Here is a 23370-nt window from a genome sequence, read left to right as displayed (position 1 = left end):
AATTTGGCCTAATTAATATAATTTTGGAGAGGATGTGATGACACCTTGGTTCGCTTGGTCATAGAATCTTAGTGCCATATTAAACAATCATTCAATTTAAAACACACTTCGTTGAAGGCCAAAGGATTTTATAATTAATTGTTTTTCACAATATCTCTGTCAACTGTCCCTTCCTTGTATTCATATATATTTGAGAACTTCTGAAACTTTATTATAGACATACCACACACCTCCCTCCTCCCCTTCTGAAATCATAGTGATAAATAAAGTTGGGAATGTGCACTTTCCAACAGATAAACTGAAACTAAATCACTTGATGCTTGACAGTTTCGAGGTACAGTAGACTTGGTTGAAGATCCCGTCATGCTTTCTATTTAATTTCTTTTTTTGTCGTTGTAGCCTGCAAAGTTATACAAGCTGAAACACCTCTCAAAGATGGAACTTATATCAGCTGACCCCAGTGGATGTACATTTACGCTGGTAATGGTCTATTCTTTCATTCTATGACAGCTCTTTGTTTTACATAGCGGCTCGGGGGTATAGTGTTTATGTTTATTTGTTTTTAGAAAAATTACCTTCGCTGTGCTGCACGGCAATTGTGCAGGACAGAGGATCTTCTGTGTATGTTCTATACAGTATTCTCAGCTGCAGCACTGAAGCAAAATGAGAAGCAGTCTTATCCTGTTTTGAAGTTTGTTTTTATCTCTCTATGTCATATATTATATAGATGATGAAATTGCATCTTGTAGGGATTTGATAACATCAGAAAACCATACTGTAGCTCCACCTCAGTGGACAATGCGCAATGTTGATGACAGGTTTTATCATTAAGAGAGAAGTATAATCTCAAAAATTCAAAATTTTATAGTAAAATTTATGTTTGGACACAACAAAAATTCTTATCATGGCTATTACTTTTTCTTGTAGGAACCGCATCCTAATGCAAATCTTAAATATATGCAAAGATGTACTGGGTCGCCTTCCTAAGGTTATTGGCAAGATGTTGTGGAGATGGCTCTCTGGGCCAAGGTGTGTGATATTGATGAATGGATATTGTTACAGTTCAGTGTAACATCGTTGTTCACTCTTCATGTATTATGTACTTGGTATGGTTTACATTGCTTTTGAGTTGGCTTCACTTATATTGTCTATGTGGTTATTCCAAAGTTTTGTTAATTTTTGATGAATTTATATTATTAATTTGATTAAGTGTTGAAGTTTTTAATTGAAATCTTATAGTCTTTTCAAACTGACCCATTATAGACCATTAGTTTTTCTTATTACATTTTTCTTTAAACAAATGTGAAATAGGAGAACACACCTGCAGTTGCTGCTCATACAAACCCACAAGATGGTGGTCCTGTTGAATCTGCTGTGACCGAGACAGAATTGAAAGTCAATGTAGAGAAGGAACTTGTTTCCCAGGCAGAAGAAGAAGACATGGAGGCTCTTTTGGGAACGTAAGTGCTATTCCTCTCAAACTTATTTGTTTGGATTGATTTAAAAAAAATGTGGAGGGTTCATTTCAGTGTTGCATGGCACATCTCTTTGTCTCCTCGCTCATAAATATTATATGAATCACTAGCAGGCACTAAATATGATGCTTATACGTGTTTATGAGAAAAATTTCAATGAAACTAGTTATGTGCAACGAATATTTATTGAGTCATTTTCTCTCACATGGAAACTGCACGTTAACCTTCCCACTGATGTTTGTCGTACTAATATCAATGTCTGAATGAGCAGTTATGTCATGGGTATTGGTGAAGCAGAGGCATTTTCTGAAAGATTGAAGAGAGAGCTCCAGGCTCTGGAAGCAGCAAATGTGCATGCCATCTTAGAAAGCGAACCTTTGATAGATGAGGTATAATTGTTCTTAAGTTTAAGGACGTCCTTCTGTTATTGCCATATTGTTTGTTAACCGTTATAAACCAGCCCTTGATTCATGTATTCCATGATATCTCCATTTCTACCTGTTACTGTTTAGGATAGAACAAAGCATTTGCACTGTTACAGCATATATTAATTATTTAAAACAACTTATATTAGGAAGCTTTGTATAAGATCAACCTCTTTATCTAATTTAACCTTCTGCTTGATGCTGATGCTTCTAACTCACATTGAGATTCCAAGCTTTAATTGTATCTCAGCATTGTTATTTTCTTCACCTATTATAATCTGCTTTCTTCCCCAAATTTTGTTTCTCAATTCTAGCTCATTTCAAATTAGGTGGTTGAAATGATTTTTGCCTTGCAGGTGTTGCAGGGGCTTGAAGCAGCAGCACATTGCACGGAAGACATGGATGAATGGTTGTGCATTTTCAATGTGAAATTAAGGCACATGAGGGAGGATATTGAATCAGTAGGGACTTTTACCTTTCATGTTTGGAGTATAATTGCTTAGCACAGATTAATTAGTGGTTGTTATAGAAATGCCTGCAAAATCATTGAGAATACTGCTAATTCTTGTGCATGCTAGATTTTTTTTAGCACAGGAGTAGAAATTAACTTAGAGGGGGCAAAACTTAAAGTTATATAATAAATAATTTTTTAAAATAACACTAAATATAATTATATTCTATATGCTAGGAAAAAAAGACTAAATTAAATTATAATTAGAAAAGTTAATTGTGTGCTAGACTGTACACATGGCATGCAACGTGAAAGGGAATAAGCATATTTTCCTCAGTAAAAATTTATTTGATTTATCAATTGGTTAAGATTCTATAAATTTTTAACTAGTTTCATGCTAAAAAATATTTAAAGTTGTTGATAATCTATATAACAATGATAATATAAAGCAATTTATCCCTTTGTACATATACAAGTATCAAAATGTTCAGGGTGTCCAATGGGCTTCCATCTACCTCTGCTCCAGTAGATTGTTATCACTGCTCTTGCCTTGGTTCAACCTGTGCAGTAACTGAAAAAGGGAAATTATATTAATGATCCTGGTGTAATTAATTCTGTTTCTATATTATAATAATAGGTCACACATTACCGCCACTTTTAAAGATTTAGTTTGTTCATTTAAAACCAAGAGGAATGTGCGTATAAATGATAATTAAAAGCTGAAGGGAAAAATATTAATTTAGGCATGGATGTTTTTACCTATGAAAGTTAGATCATAATTGAAACCTAAGAGGTGGCCTATCTTGCGATGCTACTGGTGTTCCTTTCTGCTTAAATTGAGAATTTTATATGTTACTTCTTCAAGTCTTGTAGCCAATATAATTCTCATAGTTGGTCTCAATTTGTTGTATTGTAGATAGAAACTCGCAATAACAAGTTGGAAATGCAATCAGTAAACAATAAAGCTCTTATTGAGGAACTCGATAAACTTCTTGAGCGGTTGCATGTCCCTTCTGAGGTATACCTTTATTGGTCAAATTAAATGCTTTTTAGAATTTGACAAATATAGTTAGCCTAGTATTTATTGCAATATTTCACTGGGGGCAGCTTGCAGCTTGTCTGACAGGAGGTTCATTTGATGAGGCACGCATGCTTCGGAATATGGAAGCATGTGAGTGGTTGGCAGGTGCCTTGCATAGTCTCGAAGTGCCTGATATAGACCCTGCTTTTGCTAATATGAGAGCTGTATGTTCTCTGCCTTGCTTGTTTGACTTTTGAAAACCATCTGGTAATCTATTTATTCCACATGACAACCTTGTTTTGCTGGCTAGAAAAGGATTGAAAGAAATTCAATTGGTTGGATAGGCACTGTCTGAGAGTTCTACTGTGCATTTGAGCTCAAAAGGCAGATACAGTTTTGTTTGTGGTTGATACTGCATATAGGAACAGAAAGTTATTTGCTTTAATGGTGGTTCCTGCTTGTCCTACAAGTTAACTTGTCGTTGGGCAGAACTTTGACACGGAAAACCTTGTTTTTTGGGCCAAACATGGAAAGCTTGCTGTTTGTTATTAAAGTATTGTGTGTAATTTGATATCCAAGGTGACAATTATGAATTCTATCCATTACCTTTGACTGCTATGATTGTTGGAAAGGCTCCGTATGAGAGTTTTATTGTGAATTTGAGCTTGCAAATAGAGTACTTGTGTTTGTGGCCAATACTCAATACTGCATATATATATATATATAGGCCAGAATATATAAATATATTTTTTTTTTGTCTAAACAAAGCCGTTTGTTTTAACTTTGTTTCTGGCTGTCCATACAGGTTAAAGACAGGCGTGCAGAACTTGAAAAATTAAAATCTATTTTTGTCAGGAGAGCTTCTGAGTTCCTAACAAATTATTTTGCCAGTTTGGTGGATTTCATGATTAATGATAAAAGTTACTTTTCCCAGGTATTTTCTATTCAGGTTCTTAAAAGAATTACAAACTTCAAAAAGCCTCAGAATTCTAAGCACCACTTTGTGGGCTGTGCTTGCTTTAAACAGAGGGGGCAGTTTAAGAGGCCTGACCATGCTGACTTACGGCACAAATGCAGGACATATGTACGCCTTCTGCAACATTTAAAGGTTAAATTATGAAAAACTTGACAATTTCTTTCTGAAGTTTTGTTTTGTGCGCATATAATTGGTGCTTCATCTTTTGGTTTATCCCCAAACTATTCTTATTTTCACTTGCAGAATCTTGATAAAAAATTCTTAGGTCCATTGAGGAAGGCTTATTGCAGCTCTCTTAACACGCTTCTCCGAAGGGAGGTCTGAGATTACAAACTATTGATACCCCACATTAATGTTGTTTGTTCATTAATCTGCTGGTGTTTAAGTTATTTCTATGAATTACTCTATCCCAATAAAAACTGAAGTCACTTTTATATTATTGGGAAAAAGAATAGAGAGAGAGACAGAGTGAACTCACTTTTATATTCAGTTGAGTAATTTATATACTTATTTAAGGTTGGTCAATGATTTCCTGACTATCGTCGGGGAGACAGTATAAGATTGAACTTACTTGGGGTTGGTCAACCATTTCCGATAATTATGCCAGTTCAAATTGTGCAGGTTGTATCTGATTAATAGTTTAATATTTAGTTGTCTTGGCATAAAATATTGGGCTACTCATGAACAGAGTCAATATGGGGAAAGAAATTATACTATTGGCGCTTAAGCTGGAATCTTGCTTACTTGACATTATCATGAATCATATGTAAACTTTTAAGCCTTTCAAATCTGCTTCCACTTGGGGGCCATCAAGTTTTAGTATTATGTTCTTACTTGGTAAGTTGGCATTATATAGGGGTTGCCTTATCTTGACACTGGGCACTTGGTCCTTGAAGGAAACGTGACTCAGACAGAAAAATGAAGTGGCAGGCTTGAAGCTTCGTATACTATTGTTGAGAAACGAGGGAGAGAAGAAGTTAGGAGGAAAAAGGACCATGCAAAATATATTATTGAAAGAATGTTATAATGCGTACATATATGCTGAAACCTCAATGACAATGATCACAAAACTTCCCAAATCCTTTAGTACCTGTTAACAGATATCATTTGCTTTTCATCAGAAGATCATATTATCTTAATTCTAATGTATCAGAGATAATTGTTAATTATTTTCTTAATAATGAGATTTTAAAATGGTTGTTAGCAATTAGCATAGAAAAATGTTTTTTTTTTTTTTTACTTTATAAGGCCGCATACTGTAGACTCAAACTACATCCAACTCTCCCTGGACCCTGCGCCTAGCAGGAGCTTCATGCATCGGGCTGTCCTTTTTTTATTTCATTGCAAATCTTGTTTGAATAGGGATGAGATTGCAGTTATTTTTAACTAACCAGGAGAGATTTTGCAATTACTTGTCTGCCAGCTTCCTCGAGACATTTTGGCCTGGATTATTTAGTAGACCCTTTAGTTTGGTGCTGCTTTATCTGTTTTATGATGACCCCTTCGGATCTTCCTAACTGTAACCTTAGCGACTTTTGTTTGCAATTTTGTATTGACTGAAAGATTTGTGCCAAGCCCACCTTGTTCTGTAAGGTGGTGGATGATGAAAAGAACTAGGTTTTTTTGTTTCCATTGCATGGACCTTGTTTTGAATTAATATATGTTGAATGTTTTATTCAAAAAGAAAAAGAAAGATGTGTGTCATGCCTATTGTTTGAATTCTATGACCCGTCCCTTAATCTACTGATGTTGCATTGAGAAAGTGTGCACGGAGTCATGAGTTTCTAAGTGTGCACGAAGTCATAAGTTTCTTTCTTCCTTCCACAGGCCCGTGAGTTTGCAAATGAACTTCGTGCTAGTACTAAAGCACCTAAAAATCCAACTGTTTGGCTTGAAGGTTCCACAGGTTCTGGTCAGAATGCAAACACTGCTGACACTTCTTCAGTTTCTGAGGCTTATGCAAAGATGCTCACAGTTTTTGTCCCTCTTCTAGTGGATGAGGTGAAATTCTTCCATATTTATTAACTTTTGATGTTGCTTAAATTTTTTAAATTACATAATAAAAATCTTCATGGCTTCAATTGCAGAGCTCTTTTTTTGCTCACTTCATGTGTTTCGAAGCTCCCACACTGGCTCCTCCAGGAGGCACTAATAATGGTAATGAAGATGGATATGATGACGAAGGTGATGAAGCCAATGATGAGGATTTGGGGATTATGATCACTGATGAGAATGATAGCAAATCCGGTGCTTGTTAGTCTGCTTTCCAAAAATAACCTTTCTTCTGGCACTATTAAGTTATCCAGAATTTCACAATTGGCTTAATTTTATAGGTATGAATCCTGCGGAGCTTGCATCTTTGAATGAGTTCCTTCAGGATTTGCTAGATGGAATCCAGGTATGTGTAGAAAATCCTCCGTATTGCTTTCAATGTATTTTTGAGCCTCTGATATTTTTGAGATGTAATGATAAAGCTCTGTGAGGCTTTCTAAAGCAATCCCCCACAATAATATTGTGAATGATTGCTAACAACCTAAGTTGCAAGCAACTTGATCTTCTTGTCAACATCAGCATCCTAAATAGAAAATCCTTGGCAAGAGAATGTGCGAAGTTAAATAATGAGATTCATTAAAGCTAGCTTCCACGTAAAGTGATGTGGATTGTAATCTGCATCCCGGGCTTATGAAGACGAAGGGAAGATTAGTTTTAACCTATCTACTGTTATTTTTTCTTTCTTTGAAGACAGTACATAAAACTGATATCTATTGTTTCTCAGGATTAGACACCCTTCATTGACTTGCAGGATTTGTTATCTTTGTTGATCAAAAGCTCGTACATTTTATTGACACCAAGCTACTCAATGCTTTCAGGAAGACTTTTATGCCGTGGTAGATTGGGCATACAAAATCGATCCTTTGTGCTGCATATCAATGCACGGAATAACAGAGCGCCATCTCTCTGGTCAGAAAGCTGATGCAGCAGGATTTGTATGCCTTGTGCTCGGTGACCTAGAGTCTCGGATATCCATGCAATTCATCCGTGTATGTAATTAGCATTACTAAGAAGTTCATTGTGCAAAATACATTCTGAAGACAAGGTTGCTAACCCATTTGTTTTAATTCGAACTCTTACTGTAGTTTGTAGATGAAGCCTGCCATCAGATTGAAAGACATGAGCGTAATGTTCGCCAAATGGGTGTCTTGCCTTACATTCCCAGGTGAAATGGATCCTCAATCTCTAGTTCTCCCCCTTCCTACTTCTTTTTAAAGAAACGACGAGTTATTTTTTGAAAATGATAGCACAGTTGTACTCTTCAACCAATTAGAGGCTTTAACAGCTTCTTGTAAGCTCTTCATTAAAGACGATCATTCACTATACATTGGTTTCTTTTTAATGCCCACTCTTCTGGGAACCATATTCATTTGATTTTTTTTCCTATTTCTAAAAGGGCGATTCTTTTGCAGCCATAAAGATGGCTTCTCTCACTTTTGGGAATCCAAAAGGGTGCTCAAAAATCTCATGACACTTAATGTTATGGGTGTTAGAGTATTTGAACACTTTATACTCCAAGTAATGGGTTGTGCCTGGTATTTTGAAAAACTGATTTCTCATACTAGGGAATAGCTGGTTCAAATTGTGCCAGTTGTTATGATTGATTTTGTCCATCCTGGCTTTACCATATGGTTCGTATATGGCTTATGTAGTTTTTAATTCCCTATAAGTCAGTTTCATGATTGGCCTTGGATAATTTCTATTTTGATGTTTAAATTCTGGTATTTTTTGGAAAAGAAAAATATTTTCTCGTTCTCAATTTTTCGACAGATATTAAAGCTATAACTGCAATGTCTCATAGTTCTCAGTTTATAAATCATATGATTCACATCTCAATTCTTTTTTTCATGATGGGCATCTATTATTTTCTTACCCACTCTTTTGTAGATTTGCAACCCTTGCGACGCGTATGGAGCAATACATCCAAGGGCAGTCAAGGGATTTGGTTGACCAAGCATACATGAAATTTGTGAGTAATTTTCATCATGAACTTGCGTGTTTTCGAATATATCACAATTTTCCCGAGTTACCTACAATTTCTCTTGGAACATTCTTCTTCTTGTTGTTTTTTTTTTTTTCGGTGAATGTTGGATAAGCCCCACTATTATTCCATTATCAAAACTTCCCATGGGCAAGAAACACCCAAGAGATCATCATACAGTAGAGACATCAACTGATCAGGAGGCTCAAAATCCCTCCTAACGGCAAAATCCAGTGAAAAACTCCTATTAACCAACCAATCTGCGCACTTGTTTCCCTCCCTAAACACATGTTGTATCCTAACCTGAGTAAAAGAAGAAAGTTCTTTACAAATATCCCCCACCAGTACCTTATCAGTAACGCCATCCTCCCAAGCTTCCTTCAACGCATGAACAACAGCTGCAGAATCACCTTCCACCACCAAGAAACTTCACCCCCAACTCTTTCGCCAATCTGACACCTCATGAAACCCCCCATATCTTAGCATTTATGGCAGAACAATCACCAAGCTTCTTTGAAAAACTACCAATCCAACCCCAACCATCATCCCTCACCAAGCCTCCACATCCCGCCATCTTGATACTGCCACGTGCAGCTCCATCGAAGTTGAGTTTATACCACCCAGCAGGAGGGCGAGACCGGCTAATATTCACCACTTTCTTCCTGCCACCAACCATACCCCTACCACTAAGCACAGAATTGACCCCCTCCACATAATGCAGAATGATTCTTGATGGGTCGACAGGGAGCTCAAACCCATCTTCAAACAAAATTTTATTTCTCCAGGTCCATTGCCGCAAACAAGTCACCCCAAAAATTCTGGACCAGTCCTCAGTACCCATCAGATTGCCACCAATCCACTCTGTTAATCCCAATTGAAAGAAACCATCATTAACTTCCAACCTACCCAAACTATGCCGTATCCTAGCAGCCATCTCACAGTCACGAATGGCTTGAATCTTATTTTGAAACATTTCTATGTAAGCGTTTCTTTCAAACAGTTTCCTTTCAAAGAAAAAATATAACAATTAGACTTTTCAATTTTTAGAGTTGCATTCAATGTGGGTTTCTTATATAACAGAGAAGCTGACAGCAAAAAAATTTCATTTTAGATACACATTAATACATGGATTGTCATTTAATATGCTCGAGTAACTAGAGATAATAAATTAATAATGCACGTTAGCCTGCGATGAACTTTCCAGATGAAAGAACTTGAAACCTTTTGACTTCTTCCACATACAGTATGTATCCACTACTATATATGTTATACTGGATGATACACATAATTTGTTTTAAGTTTAACATTTTTATTATTAGTTTTTTATTTGAAATATTTTAAAATGGCCTAAAAACTTAATGAAAATTAAATTGTTTGTTGTTGTTATCTCTGTATTAGTTTCAAAATATTTGTTGAAAATTCAATTATTTTTATATTATTCATTTTTCATGCGTTAATTTATTGAATTCATACATAATCACATGTGTATATATCCTGTATCTATATTCTAAAATTTTACAATTTATTATATCTGAAGTGTCATATTATGTTTCATCCAATACACATACTCGTATTTGTGCATCATAGATAACATTTAAGGCATACACCGGGTTACTTGGGTTCTGGAAATTCTAACTAATATGTACATCAGCCAGAAAGTCAAGAAAGTTCTTTGTGAATCGACTTCTTAAATGAGAGAGATTTCTTTGAGAATCTTTGCCTTGTCTATATGTCTTGGTATTAGTGGTTAAGTTTACCGCTTACCCTTTTTGTCAGCATATGTTGCATACATGCAGATATGTGAGGAGCAGCCTTTAATTGATAGTATTTGAGTCTTTCATCATTTTTTCTTCCTTTCAACAGTCTTGAGCATTTTTTTTCTTTATTAATTTTAAACAAACTATAACTGCAATTTCTATACTGTCATTTTCTGGTGGGATGGTTGCTTTACAGGTTACCATAATGTTTGTGACTTTAGAAAAAATTGCACAAACAGATCCAAAGTATGAAGATATTTTTCTATTAGAGAACTATGCAGCCTTTCAAAATAGGTAGGTTCTTGTCTTGTGTTAAGCTGATATTGCAGAGAAAGACAGGTTCATTTTTTAACTCGCTACTTTTTTGTTAATTTTGCTCAGCTTGTATGACCTCGCTAATGTTGTTCCAACTTTGGCAAAGTTTTACCATCAGGCCAGTGAATCCTATGAACAAGCTTGCACACGCCACATTAGCATGGTTATTTACTATGTAATGCATACTCTGTTTCTCATCCGTTGATCAAGCATGATGTGTTAAACTTGACTGATTATCCTTCTTTTTCCTTGGGAAGCAATTTGAACGTCTTTTTCAGTTTGCTAAAAGGATTGAGGACTTGATGTTCACTATCCCACCTGAAGAGGTGAGTGCTAATTTCTGTGCCAATTTATCTGACTGTTCTTTGTAGATTTGCGTCATTTAGCGTCTCCACTTGTCTAGAAATCTTTTATCAATTATATTGTTTTTATCGTTCATATTACTATTTAATCTATGTAGATACAATTTAAAAGTTTGTCTGCATCTTATTAATGTCAAACTGACGATTATTAAAAAATAAATTTATTCAACAATGGATTTTCAAAGGGTTAATTTATTTAATGATGTAAGATTAAGTTTGACTGACATCAGTGCCAATTGATATGCATACACACACATGGTTCATGTAATGTTGCATCCTTCTTTTAATGGTCACGAACAGCAATATTTTTTCTACTGTGCAATGTTGAAGTTAATTTCCGGGCGCTGTCTTCCTTCTTTGGATTGACCTGACGTAGCATTATCATTTATCGATATTGCCGGGCACTGTCCTCCTTCTTTAGATTGACCTGATGTAGCATTGTCATTTATCGATGATGTTTCTTTTACAAAGGAGGCACAAACCTTGGAAATAGAGAATCGGAAAAGGATACCAAGACTCATTGACACTTGTGTTCACGAGAGTGTCACTTGAGTCATGGCTTTCGGAGCCTTTTTAATCTGTAAGAAAAGCATAGTACATGCGATAATAGGAGCTCAAAAAATTGCCTCTACTAGTGAACGTCTTAGAACTCTTTTCCCCCAGCGATTGTGAGATGAGCGGATAATATTTCGTTCCATGTAAAATTTTGAATATTCAGCAAATACCTGTTGTTCTGCATCAATTTCAGATTCCTTACCAGCTCGGGCTGTCAAAAGCGGATCTTAGGAAGATGTTAAAAGCCAGTTTATCCGGGGTAAGGTGATGCATATTTATTTGGAATCTGTCTTATCGTAAGTATCAAACTTATCTTGGCTATTATGTCTCAGGTTGATAGGTCTTTTGGTGCAATGTATAAGAAATTACAGAAGAACTTGACTTCAGAGGAACTGTTACCTTCCTTGTGGGAGAAATGCAAGGTATGCAGTATGAGCTCATTTGGCCAACCAGATACCACCTGTTTAAGAAAAGCAAGAAAGTGGTAAAAAAACTGCGGTAAATTGATATATTTTAATTGAAGTAATGAGTTGATCAAGAGAATAGTGCATCACTACAACAGATAGGTGCAAACAAAAACCAGTGAAATTTGCAATAGAAGCAGAATCTTTTGCATGCCCAGGTTTTCTAGTGCTTAAAGCATCTATGTTGAACTCTAAATGCATTTGATCCAAGGAGAAAGTGGATGGGGTATAAAGCTGGCACGATCTTCCATGCAAAAACCTGCACAAACTCAATTGGCGGTTAGGTGAACTACATTGTAGCTCCGTGTTGTGCAGGTTTGTGAATGGAAAGATCGTAAAAGCAGTGAATAATAATGATGCTATCTGATTGTGGTTTTTTCCAAAAATTGATATGACAGAAGGAGTTTCTTGATAAGTATGAAAGTTTTGTCCAGCTCGTCGCCAAGACGTACCCTTCGGAGAATATACCATCTTTAGCAGAGATCAGAGACATTTTAATTAGCATTTAAAAATTCATTTTGATGTATTCCTTTACTTTGCTTGATGCCTATAGTCATTCTTTTTTAATCGCCATATGTAATTTGATTTATTTTATTCTATTAAGTGCATTTATTGTGTAGGTTTAATTTTTTGAAAATTTCATTGCAAGTTCTTAACAGTTGGTTCATGATTTCAATGTTTGAATCGGATCGACCGATCGAGTATAAAAATACTAAAATCAATATAAATATCAGAGATTCAAACATACTAGTAATTTTTAATATCCCATGTGATTAAACGGAATTTAAAAATGATTAAATAATTTACTCTAAATCAAAGCTCTGCTTAACTGGGAAAGCAATTGTCTTACTGTCATGCTTAAAAAATTTCTCTCTCTTTTTTTTGGGTGGGGGGGGGGGGAGAACCCTAGAATAGGCTCGATTAAACTACACATACAGGATGGGTCCCAAAGAATTATATCAACAAAAAATAACGACAAATCAATATTAATTCAGAAATCCTGAAATACTACTCTGCCTTGGAGAGATGGGAGGAACGAATGAGTGACATGCCCAAATCCAATCAATGAATTGGGTCCCGTTGGATAACTATCTAACCATATCCTTGTTGTTAGGGAAAAGAAAAGGGAAATTTTTGGTAATTAAAAAGCTGGCCCCATTATAGGTGGAACTCCATTTTTTCGGTTGAATTCATAACTCCCTATGAGACTTGATTATCGAGCAAGTCTGGACAGCAGAAAAATGCAAGCTGAAGATGTCAGTATTGCTGCTGCAAAGCAAGCAAGATCGAACCCCGTGACTACAGGAACGTCCTTCAACTTCTCCAACACTCCGACCTGAAGTATCAGCATCACTGCATGCCCAATTTTCGACTTTGCCTGTCCAATAGATTCTATTCCCATCCATCGTGGAGTTGACTGAAATGAAAAACCCCCACCAGCCGTTCAAACGATCAGTTTTAAAATCGCACGTAACTATAGCTTCTTAATTACAGTCAAAAGTGATAAAAAGAGAGTGCATGTTGCCGCACTTACCTGAAAGTCTGGTCCATAAAGCCATGGCTGTTCTTCAGTCTTGGATCCGACAAACATGACGTACAAACCCACCCCAAACATGAGCATGCCAGTTCCTACCAGGAACATATCTGCCCAAAAACATAGAAACAAAAAGGATGCAATCAGATTCTGTTTTGAGGGTGAAGATGGAGCCCATGCAAAGGCTTAGTCCAGATAAAGACCTACGGCTTCGATTAGTAGTTTGACCACATGGCCTTGATCCGACATGTTTGACCAGATACGAAAATATTGAGCGTAGGACTGGATAACAAGAGCAAAACCCTGCATTTCGGGATGGAGAAAAAGTTTAACATTGCACGCAGATACAGGAAAAGGTAAAAGACTTGCAAAAGGAATAGCTCAATCAATCACCTCAAAGAAACATAATACGGAAGCAAGTAGAGATCCTAACACGGCAAATAATGTCAAAAACCGGCAATCAATGATGGCCTGCAAGTGTCTGAAATTGTCAGCGCCTACGTAGTTAGCTAGAAATGAATGGACGGGCATGCATAACATTACCTTCTGAATAAGCAGCTGGAGCTGTAGATCGGAAGGGCGAGTTTTGAGAGGAGAGGAGGTGGTCAATATAAGAGAGTTCATGAGACGCCCAAAACTCGGCACCAAGGTCGCAGTGAAGGCGGAGAATCCTGACGGAGGAGCTACAGGTGGAGGGTGGGATGTGAGGGATGCCTTCGGATCCGGAGCGGCCTTATTGCTTTGGGATCGTAGAAATGTGGTGAAGGAGGGAGCGTTAGAAGAAGAAGAAGAAGAAAGGTGGATAGGCGGAGACGGCGTGCGGAGCATTCTGGAGATTGCCATTGCAAAGGCGCAAGAGTTGAATTGAAGGAGAAGGTAAATATTGTGCGTTTTATTTGGGGAAAGAAGATTCGGAGCAACTCAGCCTCCGGAGTGCCTTTCGGACACCGGCGGGGACACGAGCTAGCCCTGTTGAACGCCAACGTGGCAACTCCTGGGTCTGACCTCTCAGCCGTGTGGGACCCATACCTTTTACTTTTAAACCGATGGAAGAACCCACTGAACATTTGTCGTTTTGTAATTTGTTGTCCAAGGATAGAAGAGCCCACTTCGCCACGCTCTCATTGTGGATCGCTCATTTCAGAGATCCCGGAATTCGAACAAGGCCGAATCACTTTGACTTCCCACGCAATGCATCTAGAATTCTAGATACAGTACAATTCCATAAAATTATAAAATTTTTCTTTTAACAAAATTATCAATTTGTTATTTTAAAGTTCTCAATTACTTTTTTATAATTGTTGATCGAATTTTTCAGTTGCCAACTAAACGGTATTGATTGACAACTATTTTTTATCGAAATTAATTAACGATTGTTATTCAACAATAATTGATAGTTTCAGCAAAAGATATGGTATTTTAGAGAAATTTTATGAATTTTTTTATACTTAAATCCTTTGCATGAAACTTTAATGCTACGTTTGGATGCATGTAAAATTTGAATTTATATTTGAGCCAAATCTTACCTCAATCTTTTTGTAATTTTAAATATTTTCTAAATCATTATTATTTTAAATTTTAATGAAAAGTTTTTTTCTTTCATTTGCCTTCATTCGTCGATTTCACTACCTTGTAGACTTGAACATCATTGCCTCTGGCTAACATCCATCAAAATCAAACGGCCAACATCAACTGGGACCAAATTGCGGAAGTCAACCAAGACCTAACAAGCGACATTGATAGGGACTAGACAACCGGTGCCAGTTGGGATCGGACGGCCAACTTTGACTAGCATCTCATGGATAACACCAACTAGGACCGAACCATCATCTTTGACTGGGATCATACAGCCAACTTTGACTAGCATCTCACAGATAACACCAACTAAGACCGAACCATCATTTTTGATTGGGATCGGATCTCCCATGCCAACTAGAACCTAACTACCAACACCACCCAAGATTGAATAGCTGGCGATGACCCAAATTGCATGATCGGTGTTGATCAAGACCAAAGGGCCAAAGCTGACCAGGATGGAACCATTGATGATGACTGAGACTTAATGTCTAGCTGTGACCAGGACCAGATGACCGGCTTTAATCAAGACCGAACGATCAGCACAAACCAAGAACAGAGGGCCAAAGCAAATCAAGACAAGATCACCGGTGTCAACCAAGACTAGATCGCTGGCTGCGATCAAGATCGAACCATCGATTGTAACTAGGATCATACCACCAGCATTGACTAGAACTGCATAGTTGGTGCCGACCAATACCTAACCACTATTTATGATCACCATCTTTGATCCATCTGCCTTTGCCATCTAGTGCTAAACACTACTTTAACGAGGAATGGTCTGGTGTTGTCATCTAGGTCCAATCCTCAGCCCTCAGACTACTGTAATCATCTTGTGTTAATTCGTAAGCACTGTTTAGTATCGAGCTACTGATGTCGATTGAGATCGGGCTACTGCTACTAATCAAGACTAGATCTCTGACATCATCTAGGTTCAAACAGTTGGAGTCGATTGAGATTGGACTGCCACCCTTGATTTGGACTGGACCACTGACTTTTGACTAGAACCGAACCATCATCATCGTCCTAATTGCCTTTAAATTCAAATATAAAATTTAAAATTTAAAATTTTATTTAAAATCCAAACAAATAATTTTAATATTATAATTTGAATTTTGGTATATCATATAAACAAAGAATTTAAAATTTATAAATTTTAAATATGAGATTTTAAATTTAAATTTCTAACTCAAACCAACCAATCCAAATCCAACCTAAATGATTCTTCCAAACAAGTCTCTCCCTTTCGCTTCAGGTCCCATCAAAAAGACTCGTGTGCTTTTTGAGTAGTTTTGCTTGTTTCCCCACCAGGGGGGGTCATACCGACCTCCCTGGCATCTTCGTTCGAATCATTTCCATAAAATTTCTTCTAACTCCTGGCCCACCTCATTGTGTTTCTTCTTTTTCTTGGCTCACAATTTCTCGTTTTTCATGTTTCTGATTTGCATTTGGATCCCTGGTGTTGACCACTCAATGCATTTCAATATATGAACGTCCTGGAATCATATTGATTATATCATCAAAAACTTAATCCAATTTTACTATGATGTAAAAGTCCTTTTTATTTATGTTCCCCCCCCCCAAAAAAAAAGTCATTTTATTCATCGTGTATTTTTCTCTGACTATTTGTACGAGGATGAATTTGTTCACCTGTGACATCGGATGATGAAACTACTCTAATAACTCAGAGGTACTAATATTAATTGATTCCATCGTCTTAACGGACAAAGATTACACAATTGGTCCAAATCCTCACCCTACATTCTCTCCCTACACAATATCTGTGATCCATGCACCGCTCACTTAATCCTACAGTTCTTGCTTTGCTACATACCAGGATTAATTAAATGAAACGCATAATTTTGTTGTGAGAGACATTTTGCTGCATTGAAGAAATTCCTTTGAGGATTAATTAATTAAATAAAATGCAATATCTGTCAACAATAACAGTTTCTCAGTGTCGCTTTTGAGGCCACTGTTCTGTGTCTAGAAGGAGATGAGATGGACTCGGTTTCGGTGCTCATCTTAGGATGAGCACCGTGGTGCTCAGCACCAAAACACTGCCGTTTGGCAGTGTTTTTTTTTTTTTCCCTTTTTTTAAACCATAAATTTATTATAATAATAAATAATTATTATAAAACTATTATTTTAATATTTAATAAACTAATAAATATTAAGATGTTAAAATTGAACCTAAATAATTTGAATGAAAATTTTGCTCTGAGCATTGAAAACTGTACTGAAAAATAAAAAATGATCTGAATAATTTAAAATAAGAGTTGAATCTAATAAAATGAGTTAATTTCTTACACTGTAATAAATCAATATTTGAATTTTTATTAAGAGAAGTACTTATATTTAATATCTAACTATGCTTTGAATGATATTATCTCTCATAGATAAATAACTATGCAAAATTAATAAAATAAAAAATTATTTTTATTTATAATTTTAATATTTTCAATACAGTTCTGAACTGTTCAGATTAAAATTTATATATGAACTATTCAAATCATATTTTAATGAGTTAATCTATTCATATTTAATTTTAACATCTTAATATTTATTTGTTTATTAAATATTAAAATAAATAATTTTATAATATTTATTTATTATTATAATAAATTTATAGTTTAAAAAAGCAAAAAAAAAAAACACTGCCAAACGGCAGTGTTTTGGTGCTGAGCACCACGGTGCTCATCTTAAGATGAGCACCGAAACTGATTCCGAGATGAGTGCGGCTGTTTCGCATCGAAGAAGGAGATCAATGTTTCTTTAATCACTGTTCCCAGTGCCTCTCACCAGCCACATCACGAGATTGAGTTTTAGGAGATCGTTGTGACCATTCCGTGTTAGAGAAGATGATGGATGCAGTTTTATAATCACTTGTTTGTCTTGGAACTGTTTGTGTCGGCATCACTCATCTTCATCACAGACAAGAATGAAACGCGCCAAAAGTTAAACTTTTATTTGCCTCAGCAAAGCAGGAACCGTTGGATCAAGTAAATGGTGGGTGGACAGCAGATATCAGGTAAGGAGAGAGGTGTGGAGAGGATGTAGAGAAAGGATCTGGATCCATTAAATTTAAATGACTTCAAGAAGCATAAAACGGCACATTAGGACAACACGACACCAAGCAAGCGTTGGTAGGTCACGCACCCATGGTTTTTTTTATTTCCTTTCCTTTCTTCTTTTAAAATACAAGCTCATGGTGAAACCTTAAAACTGTGTTTAAAAAAAAAAAAAACGAGTTACAAAAATTCCTGCATCCAAGAAGGGGTAGATCATTGAAAATCTTAACACGCGGATTGTCTGTGAGCACACTTGGTTGACGAGTTGACAGGCATAATTATAATTGCTTGTTCAAAAACATGGTCAATAATGACAATATAGTCTCTCGATGATCAGATTCCTAATCTTCCTAATGCATGAGTTTAGAGCCTCAATCAAGTCATGTTGAAATTTGACATTTATCAGGCTCTATATATTATTTATTTTGCATCCGTTTTTTTTAAAAAAAAAATATAATATTTCGTATCAGTTGATATTGATTTAAGATCATGGTTTCTAGACACAGCGAAGGGGAGCAAAATGTGGGCTTGAAGCCCGTGAAGTGGCCCACTGATGGATCTGATTTTCCTGGAAAAAAAAAAAAAACAGTTAAGAGACATGTGCACTACTTTTGCCTTGGCTCTCGTTACTCTAGGCGTTGCAGCAGCTCCTTCACTGAAAATCAAACACACTTTGATAAGACCCGCAATGAAAAAACTTTGTTGTTCTTGCGTTGGAAAGAGGCGGTGCTACGCTGGGTTTAGCCCGTCTGGGCCATTTGATGTGTCTCCTTCTCGTGTTTTTAATAATGTCATGCCTTTTTCTTTTTTTTTTTGAAATTTTTGTCTGAATTTTGGATATAAAATAAAAGATATACTAATATTTTGAATATGTATTTTTTTAATATTTCAAATAAAAATACCATAAAAATGATTTTTTTCAAAAATTTTAAAAATTTCAAGACTCTACCAAGCCTCAAAATATCAACATGTCTCTTATTTTATTTAGAGACTAATGATAAAAAAAATTACAAAAAAAGATATTAAAAAAATTTAGAGAAAAATACATGAGATACCCAAGCTTGTGTTAAGCTCAAGTCATTAAAAACATGAGTTGTGTTTGGGCCTAAAAGGAGGTGTCCAACCTAAAATTATGAAGGGGAAGGAAAAATTGAAATAATAAGCTTAATACTCAAATAAATATAAGGCTCAACTCATTTTTAAAACAAGTTTCGTGACATGCACGTATTTAACATATCCTTTAAGATTTGCAATAATTGGATGTTGGAGACCATTGAGTGAACATGGGGTTGTTATCTAATGTGCCAAGAATCTCACAAGGTTATGCTTAGTGATCACAAATGTTTCGTATATAGGCTTTAGATTCTTTGGGGGCAACAATATCAAGCGTACGATTATAAAAGAGGCTCAACTAATGCAATTAAGAGATAGATAAGAATAGATGAAATACACACTGTTTGAATCAAAATAGTTTCAAACTTATTTTTTGAATTCATTTTGCCTTGTATTCAATAATTAGACTTAGGTTTTTAATATACAAGTTGTAATTGATGCAACTTTGTACATTAGCTTTCAGTAATCAAAAATACCATTTACACCAATCTTTTTACATCTTCACATCCAGGTGAATTAATGTAAGAGAGCTTGGGGACCTTGCATTTATCCTTGAAATTATGTGTCTCTCACACACCTGGCCTTTGTCATTCAGACACAACATTCAATTTGTGAAGAATAATAATTCGTGGCACGTCTAATGGGACAAATGTGACAAAGATGCCCAGAACATCCAAAGAAAAAAAGATTGATGAGAAGTGTGATGGTTTTCACAAACTAAGAGGAGGCTCTAAACACATAAGGTTAGAGGAATCATTAGCGCACAACACTGGGATAAGTACACATCGTGGGCACATGGTGCCAATGACAACAAGTAGTTGTAATGCAAGCCTTAGCTCAAGGGCAGGTAACGAGAATATAAATCCTCTGGCTGTATCCAACAAGCTTGTTGTGGAAGAACTACATTGAATTCGAGATCATATGGATAAACAGCCAAAGAAAAGCCAAAAATTCTATGCACTCTCTCTCAAAGAATCAGAATGTAAAGAAATTGACAAGTGATGATACAATTCATTTTATCATAATAACAACATTTGGGATGAAACTAATTAAAAATAATGGATAAATAACAGATAGTATAGCAATAAACACCTTAATGTAGGGTAATGAATAACATTATATAAAAAAATAAATAAATTATATTATCATAATGACAACACTTGAAATGAAACTAACTAAAAGTAATGGACAAACAATAGGCAATGAATGCGTTAGCATAGGGTAATGAATAATAGTACGTAAGAAAATGAATAACTTGTGTTAGCATAATGATAATACTTGAAAAGAAATCATCTAAAAGTAACGGACAAACAATAAATGATAGAGGAATGAATAATTTAATGTAAGATAATGAATAATAACATGTAGAAAAAGGAACAACTCATATTAATAAACTATCTTTCAATAGGAACATTTAGGTAAATTTTTTAAGCATTTTAATTTTACTTCAATGCCCTTAGACTAAAGCGAAATTTTAGAGTTTACCGGCCTCTTTGTTTAATTAAGTCTAGTTAAGAGGTCCTAAATGAAAATTTTCCAATTTTCTATTATAAAAAAATTACAACTTTCAAACATTAATTATATTTTCCTCAAATTATCCCTTATAAGTCAACAATATCATTAAATTAGAGAAAAAAATTAATCATAAATGCATTTTAGTCTAAATATTGTAATTTTAAATATAATCATTAGGATCAATTTCAGACCGCATCAATTTGTCGAAATTTTTTATATTAAAAAACGGATGAAGTGCTAACATTAATATCCTGGCACGCACCATAATAGGTTTCGTTGAAATTGGAATCACGGAAAACGGGCCTTTTGGTCAAAGTCACCGCCAGTCAAGGATCTTGAATCCACGTTTTGGTACCCTCGCATTCCCTCCCTCCTCACAAAACGTTTTTGGTAAGATGGAGAATACTAATATTCGCTTTATCAAAAAAAAAAAGAATACTAATATTCGACCAAAAAAAATAAAAAATAAAAAAATAATAAGACTAGTTAAATATAGTTTGAAATTTTAATCTCTAAACGAGAAAGTATAAATTTTAAAAAACATTCGTTATTTAACAAGGAAGAGAAAGAAAAAGAAATATACTGTTTAAAGAGTAAAATAACAACAAATAATTTTAAAATAAATTTTACAAAAAATTATTATTTTTATCAAAACATTTTATATTATATAACATCAAATCACTCTTAAAAAAATATCCTATAAATTGGGGAGGACGAACTGAATAAGTAATAGTCAATAGCTATTTTTGCTTGGACTGCCTTCGATACAGCGTCATTCATGAATCATGAGAATTCCTCTTTTGGCAATTAAATGGGTGGTTTCCTAGAAGCTTCGTCTTCTTATTTTACTAGAGATTTAGATTGGCCGACCGTGTGAAGTGTAGGAGGGATAGTTATCACCACTTAAAAAGTTTGCTGAAATGAGTGATAAAAACTCTCATTAGTAAGTAATTAAGAGATCAAATCCTAATTTTTATATATGTAACAACTCGATTGAGAGAAGTTTGCCCTTTATCCTTTGTACCTTAAGGAAGATAATCTTTACTGCCTTACTGCCAGCGGACCACTTCTTTTGCTATTTAAGGCTTTCTTTACTTTCTTTTATGTTAGCAATATTCTTTGCTGAGAATTATAAGATATATTCTTGTATTTTGTAAGAATGATAATGAGTTTTTTTAAAGGTGAAAATATATTTTTAATCATCTAACTTTATATAAGGTTTAAATTTGGTTCCTTAATTTTATAAAGTATATTTTTAGTCCTTTAACTCTAACATTAATATTGTTAATTTTAAATAATTATTTTTTATGTCAATCATTATTATTTAAAAAATAAACTCAATGAGTCAACATTTGATAATATTTTTTAAATTTTTAAAATTTCAATATAATTTTTTGTGATAAAAATAATTTTATTGGGCTTAAAAAATTTAAAATACACTTTATAAAATTTAAAAATTTAAAAATTAAATCTTGTGTAGAATTAAAAATCAAAATATACTTTAATATTTAAAAATATATTTTTAATAAACATTTGAAAGTAATAACAATTTTATATTTTATTTTACTTGAGTTGCTCAATTGAATAAAAAAGGGCATGGAAAAAGTAAGCAATTTTTAACAATGTTAGCCGTTCTTTTGCTTGGGCCAAATTTAAATGTTTTGTTGAGAGGTGGAAATGAAATTAAAATACCTTTTAATTTAAACAATGAGAAAAAATTTTAAATAAAATTTGTTTCAATTTATATGTCTTTTTAGAATGATAAAAAAAAACCCAAAATATGCAAATGTAAATAAAATAACGGTAAACTTGATAATTATTATTTATGCCTAGAAACTTGTCTAGCATCTTGATTTTTTATGAAATGAAAAATTTTCCCTCATTGATTGTTTTTAGAAATAATTAATTAAATTGTGTCATTGATTAAAATAGAATAAAAAATAATCATTTTTATGTAAATTTTTTTTATAGATGAATTAAAAAATAACTATTTTTTTAAATCACTACTTTATTTGTGAGAATGATTACTTGGTTTTCTGGCTTGTTTGTTGTTTACAGGTTTTTTTTTTTTGTTAGAATTAGTGCGTGTAATAAGATTTTCATGCCAATAAAAAAATTGGGGAATTCATATCCGTTAACGTGGATGTATCATGCATAGGAAACGGATTCCAAATCCAGTTTTCAAGGTAGAAAATAATGGAGAAGGAAGCGATGATAACTTCAAGGTAGAAAATAAGAAAGGATTTCTGCCACGTAGTATTAATCTCGCCCCTGCTTTAGTGCCTTCAGGCGACGCCATCAGTCATATCATATCCACAACCATTCATATTTTTACCATCTATTTCCATTTTATTATTAATTTTATTATTATCTTCTTATTCCTTGTACATATCTGTTACGTATTTATCATTTCATATATAATTTTCACTATTAATTATTTTGTTACCATTTTAAAAATTAATTACTTATCACAAATTTATTAGTCTCATTAACTATAAACTATTTCCATTATTTCGGAATCGTATAAATAATGCATTTATTATTTTCCATTTATTTTTTAATACCGCTTACTAATAGTTCACAATGAAAGGATTTCATATTTTCCCCAAAATATATTACATTAATGTTCAATAATTCCGGACGCATATTAATCGTGAATTTATTTTTGGACTGAAATCTTGAATTTATTTTATATGTATATATATATATATATATTCACATCTCTTAT

At 34.4% G+C, this 23370-nt stretch overlaps 2 protein-coding genes across 4 annotated transcripts; one reads left to right on the top strand and one right to left on the bottom strand.

Moving 5' to 3' along the window:
• The first annotated feature begins 959 nt into the window (after window positions 1-959).
• Window positions 960-12471, top strand: LOC129297604 (exocyst complex component SEC3A-like). 3 transcript variants are annotated; one of them, XM_054935930.1, is made up of 21 exons: window positions 960-1029; window positions 1312-1460; window positions 1747-1864; window positions 2257-2361; window positions 3268-3369; window positions 3459-3596; window positions 4178-4306; window positions 4400-4480; window positions 4592-4666; window positions 6176-6349; window positions 6436-6601; window positions 6682-6746; window positions 7219-7389; window positions 7486-7565; window positions 8288-8369; window positions 10335-10432; window positions 10520-10628; window positions 10711-10779; window positions 11564-11629; window positions 11703-11792; window positions 12233-12471. In XM_054935930.1, the coding sequence occupies exons 1-21, from the start codon at window positions 1012-1014 to the stop codon at window positions 12341-12343; spliced, it is 2196 nt and encodes a 731-aa protein (XP_054791905.1). In that variant the 5' UTR covers window positions 960-1011; the 3' UTR covers window positions 12344-12471. The 3 variants fall into 3 exon arrangements, with proteins under 3 accessions (XP_054791905.1, XP_054791904.1, XP_054791903.1); XM_054935929.1 differs by having other exon boundaries at window positions 4178-4480; window positions 6436-6595; XM_054935928.1 differs by having other exon boundaries at window positions 4178-4480.
• A 333-nt stretch (window positions 12472-12804) lies between these two features.
• On the bottom strand, window positions 12805-14450 carry LOC129297606 (uncharacterized). The gene is made up of 5 exons (XM_054935932.1): window positions 13912-14450; window positions 13762-13839; window positions 13572-13671; window positions 13369-13478; window positions 12805-13251 (listed from the first exon to the last, which is right to left on the bottom strand). Exons 1-5 carry the CDS (start codon window positions 14209-14211, stop codon window positions 13048-13050), a joined length of 792 nt encoding a protein of 263 aa, XP_054791907.1. The 5' UTR covers window positions 14212-14450; the 3' UTR covers window positions 12805-13047.
• Window positions 14451-23370: the final 8920 nt, after the last annotated feature.

Source organism: Prosopis cineraria, unplaced genomic scaffold (genome assembly GCF_029017545.1).
Source record: "Prosopis cineraria cultivar Desert tree isolate PC_DT_omini unplaced genomic scaffold, ASM2901754v1 PC566, whole genome shotgun sequence".
Taxonomy (NCBI): Eukaryota; Viridiplantae; Streptophyta; class Magnoliopsida; order Fabales; family Fabaceae; genus Prosopis; species Prosopis cineraria.
The sequence above is the reverse complement of the archived record's forward strand: the minus strand, read 5'-3'. Positions and strand labels throughout refer to the sequence as shown.